Source organism: Xyrauchen texanus, chromosome 14, assembly GCF_025860055.1.
Source record: "Xyrauchen texanus isolate HMW12.3.18 chromosome 14, RBS_HiC_50CHRs, whole genome shotgun sequence".
Lineage (NCBI taxonomy): Eukaryota > Metazoa > Chordata > Actinopteri > Cypriniformes > Catostomidae > Xyrauchen > Xyrauchen texanus.
Window position 1 is genome coordinate 41,703,169 of NC_068289.1, and position 18,471 is coordinate 41,721,639.

The 18,471-nt window shown below is 36.1% G+C and overlaps 1 protein-coding gene across 3 annotated transcripts in view; it reads right to left on the reverse strand.

Moving 5' to 3' along the window:
• cobll1b (cordon-bleu WH2 repeat protein-like 1b) overlaps window positions 1–18,471 on the reverse strand; it is an 85,593-nt gene that overhangs the window by 17,146 nt on the left and 49,976 nt on the right. For all 3 annotated transcript variants that reach the window (XM_052142928.1, XM_052142927.1, XM_052142929.1), the window contains 7 exons: window positions 17,522–17,710; window positions 13,290–13,497; window positions 10,120–10,345; window positions 9,913–9,963; window positions 9,477–9,574; window positions 7,625–7,864; window positions 7,089–7,227 (listed from right to left, as the gene is read on the reverse strand). In XM_052142928.1, the coding sequence (XP_051998888.1) occupies window positions 7,089–7,227; window positions 7,625–7,864; window positions 9,477–9,574; window positions 9,913–9,963; window positions 10,120–10,345; window positions 13,290–13,497; window positions 17,522–17,710 (1,151 nt within the window). The remainder of the gene's footprint in view (window positions 1–7,088; window positions 7,228–7,624; window positions 7,865–9,476; window positions 9,575–9,912; window positions 9,964–10,119; window positions 10,346–13,289; window positions 13,498–17,521; window positions 17,711–18,471) is intronic.

Here is an 18,471-nt window from a genome sequence, read left to right on the forward strand (position 1 = left end):
CCGGTACATGCACGTATTAAATTCAAGGCCCTGATGCTGGCATATAAAACAGTCACTGGGTCTACTCCAGCATACCTAAAAACATTTATGCAGAGCTACATTCCCACCACAAGCCTGCTGTCGGCTAAGGAACGTCGCCTTGTCGTACCAAAACAAAGAGGCACCAAAACACTTTCCCGGACTTTCAGTTTCATCATACCACGGTGGTGGAATGACCTTCCCAACTCAATCCGGGAAGCTAACTCACTCTCTATCTTCAAAAACGGCTAAAAACACATCTTTTCCAAAAGCACTTAACCGGTCACTAAAAAAAAAAAAAAAAAAAAAAAATTATTTACATTTCTTGTTGCACTTAAATCTGTTTTGTATACTATTATGATGATAGTGGAACTTTGTAATATGGCACTTTTTGTACCACTGTCTCCCTAAGATGATTCGCTGATGTTCCTCCTCTTTTGTAAGTCACTTTGGATAAAAGCGTCTGCCAAATGAATAAATGTAAATGTAAATGTAAATTTCATACAGTGAGGGAAAAAAGTATTTGATCCCCTGCTGATTTTGTACGTTTGGCCACTGACAAAGAAATTATCAGTCTATAATTTTAATGGTAGGTTAATTTGAACAGTGAGAGACAGATTAACAACAAAACAATCCAGAAAAACTCATGTCAAAAATGTTATACAATTTTATTGCAATTTAATGAGGGAAATAAGTCTTCGACCCTCTCTTAATCAGAGATTTCTGGCTCCCAGGTGTCTTTTATACAGCTAACGAGCTGAGATTAGGAGCCCACTCTTAAAGGGAGTATAAAAGACACCTGTTCACAGAAGCAATCAATCAATCAGATTCCAAACTCTCCACCACGGCCAAGACCAAAGAGCTGTCCAAGGATGTCAGGGACAAGATTGTAGATCTACACAAGGCTGGAATGAACTATAAGACAATCGCCAAGCAGCTTGGTGAGAAGGTGACAACAGTCGGTGCGTTTATTCGCAAATGGAAGAAACACAAAAGAACTGTCAATCTCCCTTGGTCTGGGGCTCCATGCGAGATCTCACCACGTGGAGTTGCAATGATCATGAGAACAGTGAGGAATCAGCCCAGAACTACACGGGAGGATCTTGTCAATGATCTCAAGGCAGCTGGGACCATAGTCACCAAGAAAACATTTGGTAACACACTACGCCATGAAGGACTGAAATCCTGCAGCGCCCGCGAGGTCCCCCTGCTCAAGAAAGCACATGTACAGGCCCGTCTGAAGTTTGCCAATGAACATCTGAATGATTCAGAGGAGAACTGGGGGAAAGTGTTGTGGTCAGATGAGACCAAAATCGAGCTCTTTGGCATCAACTCAACTCGCCGTGTTTGGAGGAGGTCAGACACGTAATACAACTCTGCGAAGTTACAGAAGCATTTGAAAAATACACTTGCGAGAAACCAAACACAGTGAGGGATCCCTCCTGGGTCTTTATATAATTATAAACAATGAGAAAATTCTGCCTGTAGATTTAGTGCAATTAATTAAATAAAAAAGAATGGATTCAAACAATTTACGCATTTAATCATACCCGTAATGTAACAAGGAACTTCAATGTTTTCAGCAGGGGGCAGTAAGCGCAAATCAAACTGTAGAGGCAACAAACCAATCTGATTGCAGACTGACAGCACACATCACAAGATGAGGATGCGTTCTTGCATTCAAAGCAGCTGGACGGAGCTCATCACTGAATGCAGGGGTCTCAAAATGTGATTGTCTAAGTTTCAAACTACATTTAACTTAACACAGCATCCTAAAAATGTTGTGCTTATGTCACGACACAACCAAAGTGAGACTGACACATGTTTACATTGACGGGTCCTTCGACATTTTTATCATCTGAATTATTATATTTATTGTATTATTTATATTTATAATAATTTAAATATTATTTATAATTATTTCACCATTACATATTGGATAATTTATATTTGGGGGCCTTTCTCGACAGATATTGACATATGCAATTAATTAATCACCATTATCAGGTAATTATTTCAATTAAAAATGTTAATCAAATGACAGTCCTAGTTTTAATATGTTAGAGTTACTATGTAGCTTTTTTCTGTTACCTGCATGAATAAGGCACCCTTAAGACTCAAGACAGATTTTTTTTTTTTTTGCATCCTTAAAAAGACAAAAAGCCAGAAGAGAGAATGCTAATAAACATAGTGGAACGTTCAAATCATTTTCTATAATAACAACTAAACTGTATACTGCCCTGAAAAGGCAAGTACACATTTAGTTAAAACAGAGAAAACGGAGTAAGATTATTTTATAACCCACATGTGGGTGGACAATCAAAAGATGAATTTCTTCTCTGTGTCTGTGTTACCGTAGTTACTGCACTTTCACAATGAAAATGAGCAAATAGAAAACAGGAGCAAAGATTGCAGAGAAAATTACAGATATAAACAAGAGAAAGGACATAAAAAATTAAAGATGATGAGAATGAGGGCACCACAAGAGAGAGAAACAGCAGAGAACAAAGAGAAGATAAGCTGCAGAAGAACATGCAGAGATTCTCACACGCCCCCTTCTGGTGAGTCTGCAGGAAGAGAGAAGAGTAACCGCTATAAGTGAGATGAATGAGGCTGTGCTGTCTGAACTAATGATACGAGCAGATACAATCATACTGCGACTGTGTGTTGCTGTTTGCAGAAAACCTCACCGCAGGCTCACTCCAACTGAGTGTGCATGAGATCACACTGCTGCTCCACATTCTCACCAATTAGTTTAATGTTGTGTACAAGAACTTAAGTGAAACTATGAGTGCCGGGGTTTCAGAGAGAGAGAAATGTTGGTATTTTGTGCTTATGATAATGGAAAAGAAACAAAAAAGGAATACTAGCTATTTACAAATAATATATCAAAGCAGGCAATCTTAGATAGAGTGGATGGACAGAATGAAAGTTAGATGGACAGACAGACAGACATACAGACAGAGTGACAGGAAGACAGATTGATAGATAGAATGAAGGAATGATGGAACGACAGACAGACAGACAGACAGATAGACAGATAGATAGATAGATAGATAGATAGATAGATAGATAGATAGATAGATAGATAGATAGATAGATAGATAGATAGATAGATAGATAGATAGATAGATAGATAGATAGATAGACAGATAGACAGACAGATAGATGAATGGATACATATAATGACAGACAGAATGATAGATAGATAGATAGATAGACAGATACAGACAGACAGACAGACAGACAGACAGACAGACAGACAGACAGACAGACAGATGAATGGATACATATAATGGCAGACAGACAGAATGATAGATAGATAGATAGATAGATAGATAGATAGATAGATAGATAGATAGATAGATAGATAGATAGATAGATAGATAGATAGACAGACAGATATATAGATAGATAGAAATAAAGAACGAAAGTTAGACAAACAGATAGATAGATCGAAACAATGAAAGTTATACAGACAGATAAGACAGACAGATAGAACAAAGGGTAGACGAATGGACAGACAGACAGACAGACAGATAGATAGAACAACGGGTAGACGAATGGATAGATAGAATGACAGAACAACAGACAGACAGAAAAACAGACAGACGGATAGATAGAACTAAGAGTAGATTAATTGACAGTCAGACAGATAGAATGATAGATAGACAGACATACATATAGAATGATGGAATGACAGACAGATAGAACGAAGGGTAGATGAATGACAGACAGACAGACAGATAGAATAGACAGACAGACAGACAGACATACACATAGAATGATGGAATGACAGACAGACAGACAGACAGATAGACAGACAGACATATAGAATGATGGAATGACAGACAGATAGAACGAAGGGTAGATGAATGACAGACAGACAGACAGATAGAATAGACAGACAGACAGACATACACATAGAATGATGGAATGACAGACAGACAGACAGACAGACAGACAGACAGACAGATAGACAGACAGACATATAGAATGAAGGAAAGCTGGGACAATGGAACAATCAATAGATAGATATATAGATAGACAGACAGATAAAAAGAAGGATGGATGGATGAATAAATTAAAAGACAGACAGACAGCTAGACAGACATCACCCTCGCTGTTAACACGCAACAACAAACAAAGCACGATCAGTGTAGTCTTACTCACAAACGAAATACAAACTATTCTAATGAGGAGGTTCTATTGAATTAATCAGTCAAAAAGACTCAAACTGCTAACTTATCCTTTTGAATCGAGAAACAGTCCATTCCAATTGTTAAGGGGAATCAATATCTGATCACTAGAGAACAAAAATTCAGGGTTTTGCAATCATGTCTGCTCTCATAACACATCTGATGAAATGTCACAGCTCTGTTTACACCCTGGAGAAACACCCATATACACACACCACAGCTGTAGCCAGTGCTGTATAAAGTAGCATTTATCATCATACTTGAGTAAAATTAAAGTTACCTTAATGGAAATTGACTTAAGTAAAAGTTAAAGAAGCTCATGAAAAAACTTAAGTAAAATAATTAAAGTAACTGATATTAAATTTACTCAAGTATCAAAAGTACAAGTAAACTGCATATATTACAGAACAGTTTATTAAACCCATAGCAACTTATTTGATTGGTGGTGCTCATCATTTACTCATCCTCATGCCATACCAGATGTGTGTGACTTTCTTTCATCTGCAGAAAACATACAAAGATTTTTAGAAGAATATTTAAGTAAAGTACAAATATTACAAAACTGTACTTAACTACAGGGCTGTGGCATATTTGCAACAATGTGCCTGTATATGTGTAAGAAACATAGTCTAATTCATAAGAGTCTAATTAATACACCTGCAAACGTTTAAACCCACAGTGTTACATCCAGTAAATTCTCACCAGTCCAGTCACAACCCAACTCAAGCAAAACCTAGGGAGCTACACTGCAGCCTACTGTCAAATAGACAGCTGCCTTCTAAGGGGCTGTTCACTACGAACGTGTTATTGGATAAGTCTACACTGTTTTTGTTTATTTCTTTTTTTGAACATACACTTAACAGACATCTACGAGAGTCTTCCTAGCTGCTTTTTCAGCATCTCGCGCAGGACTGCCGTGCTTATTAGACATCGTGTCAAGTTTAACTGACATCATCGCAACACTTCAAGTATTGCCTTCTACGTGAATGATACGGGTGATGCTGCCTAAGAATTTGGCCAAAACAAGGTATTTTAGAAGCTACCATAATTATGCCGCCTATACTTTTTAAAACGGTCTTCATGTCCAGAGCGTACCTATGATGCCTTTAAAGGCTCCTAGGTAGGCAGCTCACTAGATTTTGGAACGGAGCTCATTTCTTGTGCATCCATATCTGGTTCTCAAAGTCTAAATCGAATTACTTCCATTGCAGCGTCTAATTCTGATTCAGAGTCTTGGTTGAGGGTGAACATTTAACTGGAGACTGAAAGCAAAGCAAGTGTTTTTAAGTACTTTGTGCTCTTGGAAGAGAAAAGAGAAGAATGACAAACAAATTTGAAGCGTAGATGAAGATGTGATGCATATGTTCAACCACTAGATGGCGACAAAACATACACAAAGTGACAATCAACACACATTGGAGCCTTTACTTTGTCCCCAAATGCCCACTTCCACAACACCTCTCAATGTGTTTACATCCTGTTTGAAGTACAGCTGCTGCACTCATTCAAGCCCTTTTATGCTCAATGGAACATAATCCTCTAAATTACATTCTTCATCATTATTTTCTTCACCCATAACAAATCGATTTATGAGCATAATGCATGATGAAATAGCCAATATACTACATTTTGATTTGTTAGCTCGTAAAAACACAGAATTTGAAAATATATAGAAAATATTAATTTAATAATATCTGGTGATATATCTCTTGAGGAAATATCTCAAAATAGCATTAATGAGGAAAAGCTGTGCCATTCAAAAACATAAATAAGAAGGCTTTTCACCACCCACCCTTTACAGTAGTAACAGCTGTATTTTAGATTCAACCAAAACATTCAATGAGGATGATGAAGTCTGTCCTTCTCATTCTACTTTTTATTACCAATTTACCCATTCTTTTTCACCATTGAATTTCCATGATATTTCCAGGTGTTGGTATCTTTTTTTGTCTTTTACCTTTCTAACTTTTCAAAGTTTTGTGCAATAAGAGGTTATATAGTTATTTAGCCTATTTAGCCTAGCCAGTTATCTTGTTCAAAGGCTGAGCTTAGCATCCATATATTTCTATGAATCACGTCTGATCGGGTCATACTGACAGAATGCAGCCTAATAATCAGGGCCGCCACTGGACAAATTGATGCCCTACGGGGGTTTGCGTGATATGAGCGTGAAGCGATCGTCTGACCGGGGTGGGAGGGGGGGTTCACGTGATATGAGCCGGTGGACTTTCTGGTGCCCTCCTAGGATAAGATGGTGCCCCCCTAGGGAGTTGGTGCCCTACGCAGACTGCGTAGTCTGCTTATAGGGAGCGGCGGTACTGCTAATAATACATGGGTTCCTAAACACCGACTAGTCGAATAGTTCAGACAATGCACCGACTAGTCGTTTATGAAAGTTGGTGGTTTTGCCCATCCCCAAAATTCTTTATTACAGAGTAATACAAATGTCATAACAGACACACATCTAAATATAGCACAACATAAAATTGCAATACTTACAGAAATTGCAATACAAATCGAATCGGCAACTAAATATCGTTAGATATTTAGGAAAGTCTGTGGCAATACCCAGTCCTAATATCTAGCCAATCAAATATTTCTGAGTAGAGAAAAACGAGAAAAATGTACACTATAGAAATGTCCCTTAATGACTTTTCCAGGCCTGGAAAACAACATTTTTACATTCCCTGATATTTCCATAGAGAACTATGGCAGTTCTAGCTACATTTCTCAATAGCTTGCCGTGTATGTATGATCATGCATGTAAACTAACACCATTTTAATCCAAGGAAAAACTATGAAACATATGGTTGATAAACGGTTTTTTAAAGGTTCTGTGTTGCATACAATATACTGAGCTTTTAAACTAACCTGTCAAGTCTTTGTCCTGTGTAGTTTCAACATCAGGGGCGACACTGGTCAAGGTGGGGGGCGGCGGGGCCTTTCGCTTGGTGGACAAATTCTTGAAGGACGAATCAGTCGAAGATCCGCGGCTCAAATGGGCCATATGCTTTGGAAAGCAAGCAGGGGGCAGCAATAAATATGACAGATAATTCTAAACATTTGGCTGTGGGAAACATTACTGCATTCCTTAATGACAAGGTGATGAAATGACTCAACCCAGCAAAGAGTTCATGTAGAAACAAAACAAATACTGTAAAAGCAATGTTTAAAGGCTTGCTGTATTCGCAGAGTGCTTTTTAAATGTACATTCAGTCTTGGTATTTGAAATGAGGTTGTGAAATAATAGGTTGAGAGGCCTCTTTTCTTCCCAGTTAAAAGAGATCCCTAACTAAGGCCCACTAACACTACCAGTTAAAAGTCGGGACAAACTTGACTAAGGAAATTGTATCATGACGACATTAAAACCCTTTTGATTTGAAGGCTTATGGGATCAGTTGGCATACCTGGTGGCCATCAGGATACGCTACATTTTGTGTGTTGCCTTGGTGATGACTGAGGTCAGTTGGCATGCTCTGTGACATCATGCTTGGTGGCAACGGGGCTCTTCTCTTTTCTCTTTTCTTTGGCATGTCCGAGGGCATGGTGTTCGAATCGTACATTGGCGAATAAGTTCTTAAAGAACTCGTGCTGATTGGCCTCTGTTTTCTGTGCACTGGCGATGCTGGTGCACTCACTGTCCTTGACTTCAAAGAGAGACAACCAATCACAAATCAACACACTGCCAACCAATGCCACAGCCCCAATCACAGGCAAGTAAAGACTTTGACAATTTGCAAAAACAATAATAATAACAAAATAAATAACAAAATAAATAACAAAATAAATAAATAAATAAATAAATATATATATATATATATATATGAGACAACTGGTGCTCAGAGAATATTTACAAAGTAACAAAAACAAACATGCCTCACATGACCTCACCTTTAAAGGTATAGTTCACTCAAAAGTACAAATTCTGTCATCATTTACTCATCAAACCTTGTCGTTTCAAACATGTATGATTTTTTCTTCTTCCGTGGAACACAAAATGGAGAGGTTTAGCAGAATTTTGATGCTAGTCTTAACCATACAATAAAAGGAAATGGTGATAAAAAAATCAATCGGACAATTGGGCAATTTTCCAAGTCTTCCAAAGGATTCTATCAAGCTTTGTGTGACGAACCGGTTGACATTTAAGTCATTATTCACTGATAATCTTCCCTTCGGAAGCTCTCTAATCTCGTTAACAACCACGCATGCAGGTGATTAACGAATAAGGTTGTCTGCGGTGATAAAAAAAACTCCCATTCAAAACGCATGCGTCAAGTTTATAGAAATATCATATTTGTGTCCATATTGGTTTCATATATTTTTTTTTTAAACATTTACAGCTTTTTCTACACAAATACAATAAATAAATAAATACATTGAATTATTTAAAAAATTTAAAGTGGCATAACCATCAGGTAAAAGTTAATTAAAAAACTTTCATGGCGCCTTGAATAAATATAAGTGTACAAAACTTCATCATAATTTTTAACAAAGGTATTGTAAGTTTTTTTTCTTCTCCATTTTATTATGATTTTTTACCAATAACATAATTTTTTTAGTTACTGAATATCGATATATATATATATATATATATATATATATATATATATATATATATAAAAATTATAATTATTATTTTAAATCACACACAATCAAGAGAGTCTAACAGAAAAATGGCAACCATCATGTTGTTTACACCACATGATTTTGATTTGGTGCAATCTGCAAAACAAAACTGCAAAAGAAATTATAAATAAATTAAATCTTTAAATATTATGAATTGTATTCCTAAATTTCATCACTACTTTTTTATTATTATAAATAATAATAATAATAATAGATTTTTCAAAACTTCTAATGCCAACTTTTCCTTTTTCAGTTGTATTATATATATATATATATTTCTTTTTTTTGTTTTTTTAATGTATTATTTTTTGTTTTTTTACTGCCTCAGTTACACCAAATCGAACAATTATAAAAATGACTTTGAACTGAATTAAAAGCATATTCATCATATAAGATGTCTATTCCAGTAAGTGTCTTTGTGTGAAAATGTAATTTGTATGTATTTTTGAATAACTTGATAGATCCAGACAAAAAAAACATGAGCATCACATCATAAATGTCAAAATATTTCAAGCCAGATTTATCAACAATTATATCAAATATTGACAGATAAGTAAAAGATGACACAATTTTCATTTTTGGATGAACTATCCCGTTAATGTCACAATTTACACAGCATTATCCATCACTCACCTGTTCTGACTGTTTCTTACTTCCTTTTCTAAATAAGCCAAACAGTCCTTTATTTTCCTTCTCCTTCTGTATTTTATCTTTTCCATGATTCATTCTTTCTGTAATTCAATGCAGTTGCAGATGGGATGAGTATAGAAACATAAAATATTCAAAAACATTTAAAATTGTAGGTGCTTATAGGAATAGTCGAACCAAACATTTTGTCATTATTTACTCAAAAAGAGAATGTTTGAAGAACGTTCACGCAGGTCTTTTTCATTCAACAGCTACAAATTCTTCAATAATTCTCATTTGATGTTCCACAGAAAAAAAATAACAACAACAACATCATATTGACTTGGAATGATATGAAGTTGAGTAAACAAAAATAGAAAATGTCATTTTTGGGTAAGCTATTTCCTTAAAGTGGAAAACGTGATGTGTTAATGGCACTTACCTGAGCGAGTAGGAGATGGTGGCAGACTTACAGGACTTACAGCGCTAATAACTGTGAAAAAGACAGAAACACAAGAGTACCATCTATTGAAAATGCTTTGGAACTGCAATACAGAGTATCTCAATGTCACCTCATGAAAACTGGTCCTGCATGATTTAAAATGAGTCATTTTTATGTACCCAGTATAAACATACAGTAGGTTCTGACCTTTGCGCTCTTTTGCATAAACTTCCCTCAAACCAAAGTCATTGAGGGAGCTGCTCAGGTCCAAGGTGCCTTCTGAGTGGACATTTCGTAATAAAACTGTGGTGTGCACGTCAAATTCACATTTCTCGCAGATAGCGGGCAGCAGTTCTCGTAGAGGAACCCGTGGACTCACCCTGAGAATGGTTTTCTGTGTTTTCTTGAAGTTTATCACTAATCGTACGGTTGCCTAAAAGAGAGGAGAGGTCAATTTGAATGAGAAGATTGTAAGAGTTAAGTAATTCCCTGCTGCCTTAGGGGACGTTCAGACCAAACGTGTTCTTTCACTAAAATCTAGATGCAGCACAACAAATTAAAAAGAACACATGTGTCTTGAGGTGCCTTTTTATAAGTTGAAGTTCTTTTTAGCTTGACATAGCATCTAAAAAAATGCAATGCTCCTGCTTGAGATGCTAAAAACAATGAGCTCAGTGAAAAAACAAAACATCCCAGGATGGTTGTTGAAGCAAAAGAAATGTCAATTATATATACTTCATTCAATCATGAAAATAATCAATAAAAATAGTAAAACACCCAATTAAAACGGTTTTGTCTTATTAGAGCATTGCGTCATTAGCTTAGCAACATGCTAACGTCAAACTTAGTTGAAACAGAGTTGCTTTTAATAAAGTCGAGTCGAGTCTTTTGTGTGCTTCAGATTAAGAGTGCTTTGTGTATGGCACACAAAGTTGTGGTCAAAGTAGAGTGTTTCAAATTGGTCACTTCTAAGGTTCCATGTCTGCTAGGATGCTGTCTTTGAAGGCTGCCCATGTGGGCCGTAGACAGCAAGGCAGCTCACTAAGTTAGGGAATAAAGCCTTTGTTTTTGTGTGTGTATGTGGTGCTGTTCCCAACAACCTTTTTTAATATAGAATCAGACAAAAAGCCAATTGCTTTTAGTTTTGGTGCAAAATGAAAACATTTGTCATTGGTTATGATGTGGATTTTTAGTATGTTCCTGGCTCAAACTCATCCCTTTGAGTCATTGAGATATTCTTCAGGCTAATCTCACAGGGTGTGGAAAAACAGAACTGCTTTTACTCATGACTAAACAACAAAATCAGAGCTAAACTTAAAAGACAAAACACTGAAAAGTTTACAGAAACATGTCTGCTCATAATCAACATGAAATCAAAATTGACCCTATTTACTTTCTTAAAACTGATGTGTGTAATTTGTACGCCACTATCGCCAGTGATCGGGATTGAAAATATAAACATTGTTTTAAAACAGCTTTTTGAAAACGCCCACCATCCTTTGTTGATCAAACAGACAATCACGCCCCCAACTCACGACATGTTGTCGTACCATGACGGACTGGTCGCTCAAAACAAACAGAGGAAATCTTATAGCGCCAAAGAGAGACAGTGCGACAAATGGCTTACTTATAATTGTCTCTGCATATTAATCTGAGATAGGAGAAAATATTTTTAAAAAGTTACACATTTCATCTTTAATGCATGTTCCTGGTCTTACTGTGCACAAATTCTTTGGTTCAATTTAATTCATAAACAAATTAAAATAAATTAATTAAAAATATTTTTTTTAATCTGTCATGAAAATGCAATACATTTCTCAGCCACTGACTTTTTCAGCTGATGTCACAGCGTTAAAAAAAAAAAAAAAAAAAAAAAAATTATATATATAAAAAATTTTTATAAATACAAAATTAAAACATTTAAATCATTTTGTCTTTGATTTCCAAAATATCTAAACCACTTTTAAACAACAAAATTTACTTAAGAATTATTTATTGATTGAATTATTAATTATTTTGTGAGGTTTATGCTTAAGACAAAACAAAAACAGTTTGCCTAAAGTTTATTTTTTGTTTTATATTATTTAATGTATTTTTTTTTTTAAGGAAAAATTAAGAAATTTCTTTTCAAGAAACAATGTTTTAACAATGTTTAGATATTTTTACTGGCAAAAAGACAAAAATCATATATATATTAGAGCAGTGCAGATATGTTAAGAGCTACTGTTTGTCTTTTTTTTTTGTTTACATTACATATGTTAGCCAGCAGGATGTGGCAAAAGATAATTTTTATGTGTAATATGATCCAGTTAGGTGACATACAACAGCTCTTCGTGATCGCTCGTATCACTACTACTAAAGCTAGGAAATAGCTTTAAACGGCTTTAAATGAACAACTTCAGCATTACGGCTCATCACAGCTGATAGACACAACAGACTGATTAATTACACAAACTCAAGGCACTTACCTCTTATCGGACTTTCCCCATTGGAGAGGACACACTGTTTAAAATGACGGAGGAGATTGCGGTTTCTATATTGAAAGACTCTTGCACACCGGCTACCGCAAAATAGGGAAAAATACCTCTGCTTGGACGGCTATTTTCCCACTTAGAAAGCTGATCTTCAGAAAGCTGACAGCATCTCTGCTTGGGTGTGGCAACAGATGATTCCACACGCTCCATTGCTCTCTCTCTCTCTCTCTCTCTCTCTCTCTCTCTCTCTCTCTCTCTCACACACACACACACACACACACAAATCCTTGTTTATCCAATAACTTGTTCGAAACAGCACAAGCCGTGATACTATTTCTGAAGTGAACTTTTTGAATTACTAACGAATGCTTGGATGCATCATTTATTTTTAACCAGCATCGGCAGATTCTGATCCGTCGCGTAATAAAGTAGTTCCATGCACAAACGTGTTTTTATGACCGTACTCAATTTTTCCAAATTTCTTTAATTTACTTGTTCATTGAACTGTTGTATATAAGCAATATCACACTCGCAATCGTGCTATATGTCCCTAAATCAGCACTGCTGTGATTACCTACGACACTCGACCTGCGACCAAATCCTAACATTGCTGATGTAGGGCCATACCGCACTCTTGCTCGTGTGATATTGCTTAAATATATATATATATATATATATATATATAGCACTCTTATTTTTCAGTCCCTCCCCCCAACAACCTGGCTCCATGCTGGATTGCACTCCATGCCACAATTCCCGATATAAAATATATTTATATATATAATTTTTTTTTCTTCTGTTTCACTATAAATATTGTGAAACAGTATTTTCATAAATATGAATTTTTTTACTTTGCTGTATAGTAAAATACAGTCTGCAAGTGAAATTGCATTAGTGCTGTACCTCTGGCATCTGTGGTCCTTTCTTTTTGCTTTTATCGTCCATGCCTTTTGGTTTGAGCAAGATCTTCTCTGCCTCTAGGGTGCCGATGAGGGCATTGGGTTTGAACTTCACCTGGTTCCTGTTGTTGGTGACAAGCTCAATGGTGTGACTTGAGGGATTCAGGCGGTACTTTGCACAAAGCGTGACCAGCAGATCCATCATAGGTTTGCTGAAAAACACACAAAAGTCAACGAACAGGAGAATTGACTATCAAATGATTTTTCAGTCACTTAAGCAGTTTCATGTTACACTGTAGGAAAAAGGTAATAGAGGTTTGGAACAACATGAGGGTGAGTAAATGATAGCAAGTGTTTTATTTTTGGGTGAACCATTTCTTTAAAACACTGGGATTTGTGTTTCAATGGTTCAAAATCTTGATAAAGATATTTTTTAATGATATTTTGCTGTTGAATAATCCACAAACATAGCCAAAAGCCTCATGGAACATGTGACTCTGCTGAAGGGGAGTTTGAAAATGTCACAAGCTCTACTATCTGTGAAGTATCTGTAAGATTTGCATGAGCGATGTTTTGCTGCTGGGATATCATCATAACAATGAACGTCAAGGAAATGAGCTGTAACCATTTTTCACTGTATTGTTTTTCCAAACGATCATGACAAGAACAATGCAGTCATCTGCACAGAAGTCTTTGATCAAATTAAACCAGATTACTGTGGCAGAACACTGCTAATCTATGGTACTTTAAGAGATGAGAATATTCTCATTAAATCACCCACCCCCATGCAGTTACAAACCTATGTGGTGTTTTTTCCTTTTTCTTCGTAAAACACAAAAGGAGACATTTTGAGCTTTCTCTATGCTCTTAATAATGGCAGTACATTGAGAACTTTTTTTTTTTGTCATTTGTCTGTTGAGTCCAGCAAGACTTAAGAGAACACTTTGTCCTATAAGATGGACATATAGCATATTAAAAGTGTGGAAAATTCTTTAGAGAAACAGCTTAAGGCACACAATGCATTCCGACGGCTTTCTGAATTCCAGGATCAGAGCTTTTTTGCAAAACACAGCCAATAATTCAATCCTGATTAAAATGAGGCCAAATAGTTTGGGTAGCAAATTTAGAAGCAAAGCAGGTGACAAATTTGATCATTAATCCTTTCATATTAAATTCTGTTTCAGTTTTAGCATTAGAAAGTTTCCAGGTTTGACTTACATCTTGCTCCGGATCAAAGAACCGAATTAAACTATAATTAAATGATGATGACAGACTGTTTGAAATGTTAGATTAGGCCTATGCCAGGATAAACAGCTCACTGTAGTATCACTATACAAAGTTAATACATCAAACCTTTGAAAAAAATCTATCTACAGTGTTGTGAAAAAGTATTTGCCCCCTTTCTGGTTTTTATCTTGTGTATTTTCATACTAAATTGTTTTAGACCTTCAAACGAGATATGACATAAAACAAACAACAAACAAAATATACATATTTTTTTATTGAAGCATAAAAAGTTATTCAACACCTATATCACCTATTTGAAAAAGTAACTGCCCCCTTAAACTTCATGGGTGTTTGTGTCACCTTCAGCAGCAACAATTGCAACCAAACACTTCTGATAACTGCCGATCAGTCTTTCACAACGCTGTGGTGGAAGTTTGTCTCACTCTTCTTTGCAGAACTGCATTAGTTCAGCCACATTGGAGGGTTTTCGAGCATAAACTGCCCGTTTAAGGTGCTGCCACAGTATCTCAATTGGGTTCAAATCAGGACTACGACTCGTCCACTTAAAAACTTTAATTTAGGTTTTTTTGAGCCATTCAGAGGTGGACTCACTCCTATGATTTGGTTCATTGTCTTGCTGCATAATCCATTTGCGCTTGAGCTTCAACTCACAGACTGATGACCGGACGTTCTCCTTTAGGATTTTCTGGTAGAGAGCAGAATTCATGTTTCCCTCAATTATTGCAAGTCAACCTGAAGCAGCAAAGCATTCCCACACATCACACAACCACCACCATGCTTGACTGTAGGTATGATGCTCTTCTTGTGCAATTCTGTGTTTGATTTATTTCAGATGTAACGGGACCCCTGTCTTCCAAACAGTTCCACTTTTGACTCATCAGTCCAAAGAACATTCTCCCAAAAGATTTGAGGATCATCAAGGTGTGTTTTGGCAAGATTCAGACGAGCCTTAATGTTCTTCTTGGTTAGCAGTGGTTTTCGCCTCGCCACTCTTCCATGGATGCCATTTTTGGCCAGTGTTTTCTGATAGTGGAGTCATGAACAGTGACCTTTATTGATGCGAGAGACGCCTGCAGCTCCTTGGATGTTGTCATTAGCTATTTGTGACTTCCTGGATGAGTCGTCGCTGTGCTCTTGGAGGAATTTTGGAAGGTCGGCCACTTCTGGATATGTTCAGTCCTGTGCCAAGTTGTCAACATTTGGAGATAATTGCTCAGGGCCTTTGAAGTAGCTTTGTAACCCTTCCCAGACTGATGATTTTCCTCTTCATTTCTGGACTTTCTTTTTCAACCTTGGCATAATGTGCTACTGAGTAAGACCTTTTTAGCCAACTTCATGCTGCTGAAAAAGTTATATTTGGGTGTTGATTTGATTGAACAAGGCAGGCAGTAATCAGACCTGATTGTGTCTAGTCCAGCTGAAGACCATTATGAATGCAGTTTCATAGATTTGTGAATTAAGTACCTAAGGGGGCAAATACATTTTCACACAGGCCCAGTTGGTATTGGATAACTGTTTTGCTTCAATAAATAACATTATCATTTAAAAACTGTATTTTCGGTTCACTCAGATTGCCTTTGTTTTATGTTAGATTTTTTCTTCTTCACATTTTATTATGAGATACACACAAAAACAGAAGAAATAATGATTGGGGCAAATACTTTTTCACATAACTATTATTTTCTTAATCATGGAGAATTCACTTTCGTCCATTAAAGGTCAATGTATGCCCCATGGACTCTTTTATCTTTATGAGGGCATATGATTTCTAATCATATAAAATAAATAATGCCATATACTTTTTGCCCCCACATTTTAAGTTTCAGGGCCAATGTCACTTTTGAAGGTATTTTTGATTCACACACCTGTTACTTTCTTAACATGCTAATTGTTCAAGCTTAAGTAAATCCCCAACTTAAAGTAGTCATGAAACGCTTTTTTTTTTATAGTTTTATTACCTTCCCTGAGGTCCACTGATAATGTTAGTAAAGTTTATTTGCATTAAAACAGTCCTAATTTAGAAATATATGAACATTTTGCACCCCATCTCTGACCCTCTTTCTGATATGCTCGGTTTTGGAGCGTCTCCTTTACACTTCAACGTCCCAGTGCTATGATTGGCTAGTATCGATGTTGGATTGTTTTGGCATGATGACATTAGAGTAATCCTGCATCTTTGTTTCTCACCCACAACTATTATATTGCTTCTGAAGGCATGGTTTCAAACACTGGATTCATATGGATTACTTTTATGCTTCCTTTATGTGCTTTTTGGACCTTCAAAGTTCTGGCCACTATTCACTTGCATTAAATGGACCAATAGAGCTGAACTATTCCTCTAAAAATCTTTGTTTGTGTTCAGCAGAAGAAAGAAAGTCATACACATGATGGTGAGTAAATGATGAGAAAGTTGTCATTTTTGGGTGAACTAGCCCTTTAATAGTTTAATAGTTCAGGTTGAGCACTGAAACACCCAGAAAGACATAAACAGTAAACAGGCCATTCATATTTGAATAAGAAATAATCCTTCTTCTGAGTGATCACGCCTTCATCTGGAGGAATGAAAATCACATCAGAGTAAAAAGATGCAGGATTACTCTAACGTCATCATGCCCAAACACACCAACATTGTCTGCAGGAGGTTTTTGAAATGTGCGGTCCCACCCATCTGACTCACTGTAGCATTTATTTGATTAGTTTCATAAGACCGATCATGCAATCATCTGAGAATCTGCATGATCTCATTTACAGCAGAGCTCACAGATTTATGTTTTCAATACAGAAGTTCTGAATGTTTCTAAAATCTAGAGAGCTCTTAATTTAACTAAAGATCTGAGAATTAGTTGTGGTAATTGCTAAGGCAAGCATCACTATTACTATTGCTCAAAAAACATTGAGAGGGGGAAATTTACTATGAATTGTGCCTAGCTAAAACATTTTGGGCAAGAGAAACATTTGAGTTGATTGCAGTCCTGGTACACCCCTCACCTGCCATGCACCACAGTGGTTTTTTCCACTCCTCCAGGAAGGACCACAGTCAGTGTTAGCTCCTGCTCCAGTTTGTTCTCCATCTGCTCCATGGCAGGATGAGAGGATTCTGGGAGTTTCTGGTAGAGCGGATGAGCATCCAGGCCTTTCAAAACCGGAGGAGGTGGAGCTTTGTTCTTCGAAGATTTCCTGTTGAAAGGGAATAGAAACACTGATTAAAATACAAGCGTTTTCGAAGAGCAGGAATTGCACACTCAATACAATTTGGACAGGAAAATAATCAATAATACAAAAATAAATCAAAACAAACAATACACACTTAAACTAGTTTGTAAAATGCACATTTGTCTAAAGAGCTGCATTAATGCTTAAAAAGGGTAGAAATGGATGGATTAATTGCAAAGCAAGCAAGCAATTCACCCACTCTGATGTAACAAGTTTCATTCATGTACTAATAGAAATGAACTTGAAATAACTGTTTTAGAGACGGTTTTAAGTGCCTCCTCAGCTCAGCCATATTATAGATACACCTCTATTTACAGATAGAGTTGTTGATTAATAGTCTGAAAAGATGGTGACTATTGATAATAATAGATGAACAATATTTATTAGTGTAAAACTAAATATTCTTCATTGTAGTTACTGTTTTTGAAGCTTTAAATAATTTTTGGTTTCAATAAATATTATATTAATTATAACATACAAAATATTGTATTATTGGTTGCTTGTTGGTACAAGTATGGTAATGGTGTTCAAAATGTCTATTACACCATGTAAACATAAAATGGAAATACAATTTTTATAATTTGATTATCAATTTTTACAAATTGATAATTTGAAAAATGCAAATGAACAGTTTTTATTTCCAAGATTATAACTGGATGCCACTTATCAAATTACATGTTGATAACAAACGTAGTGAGCTTATGATAACAACTGCCAACTTTTTC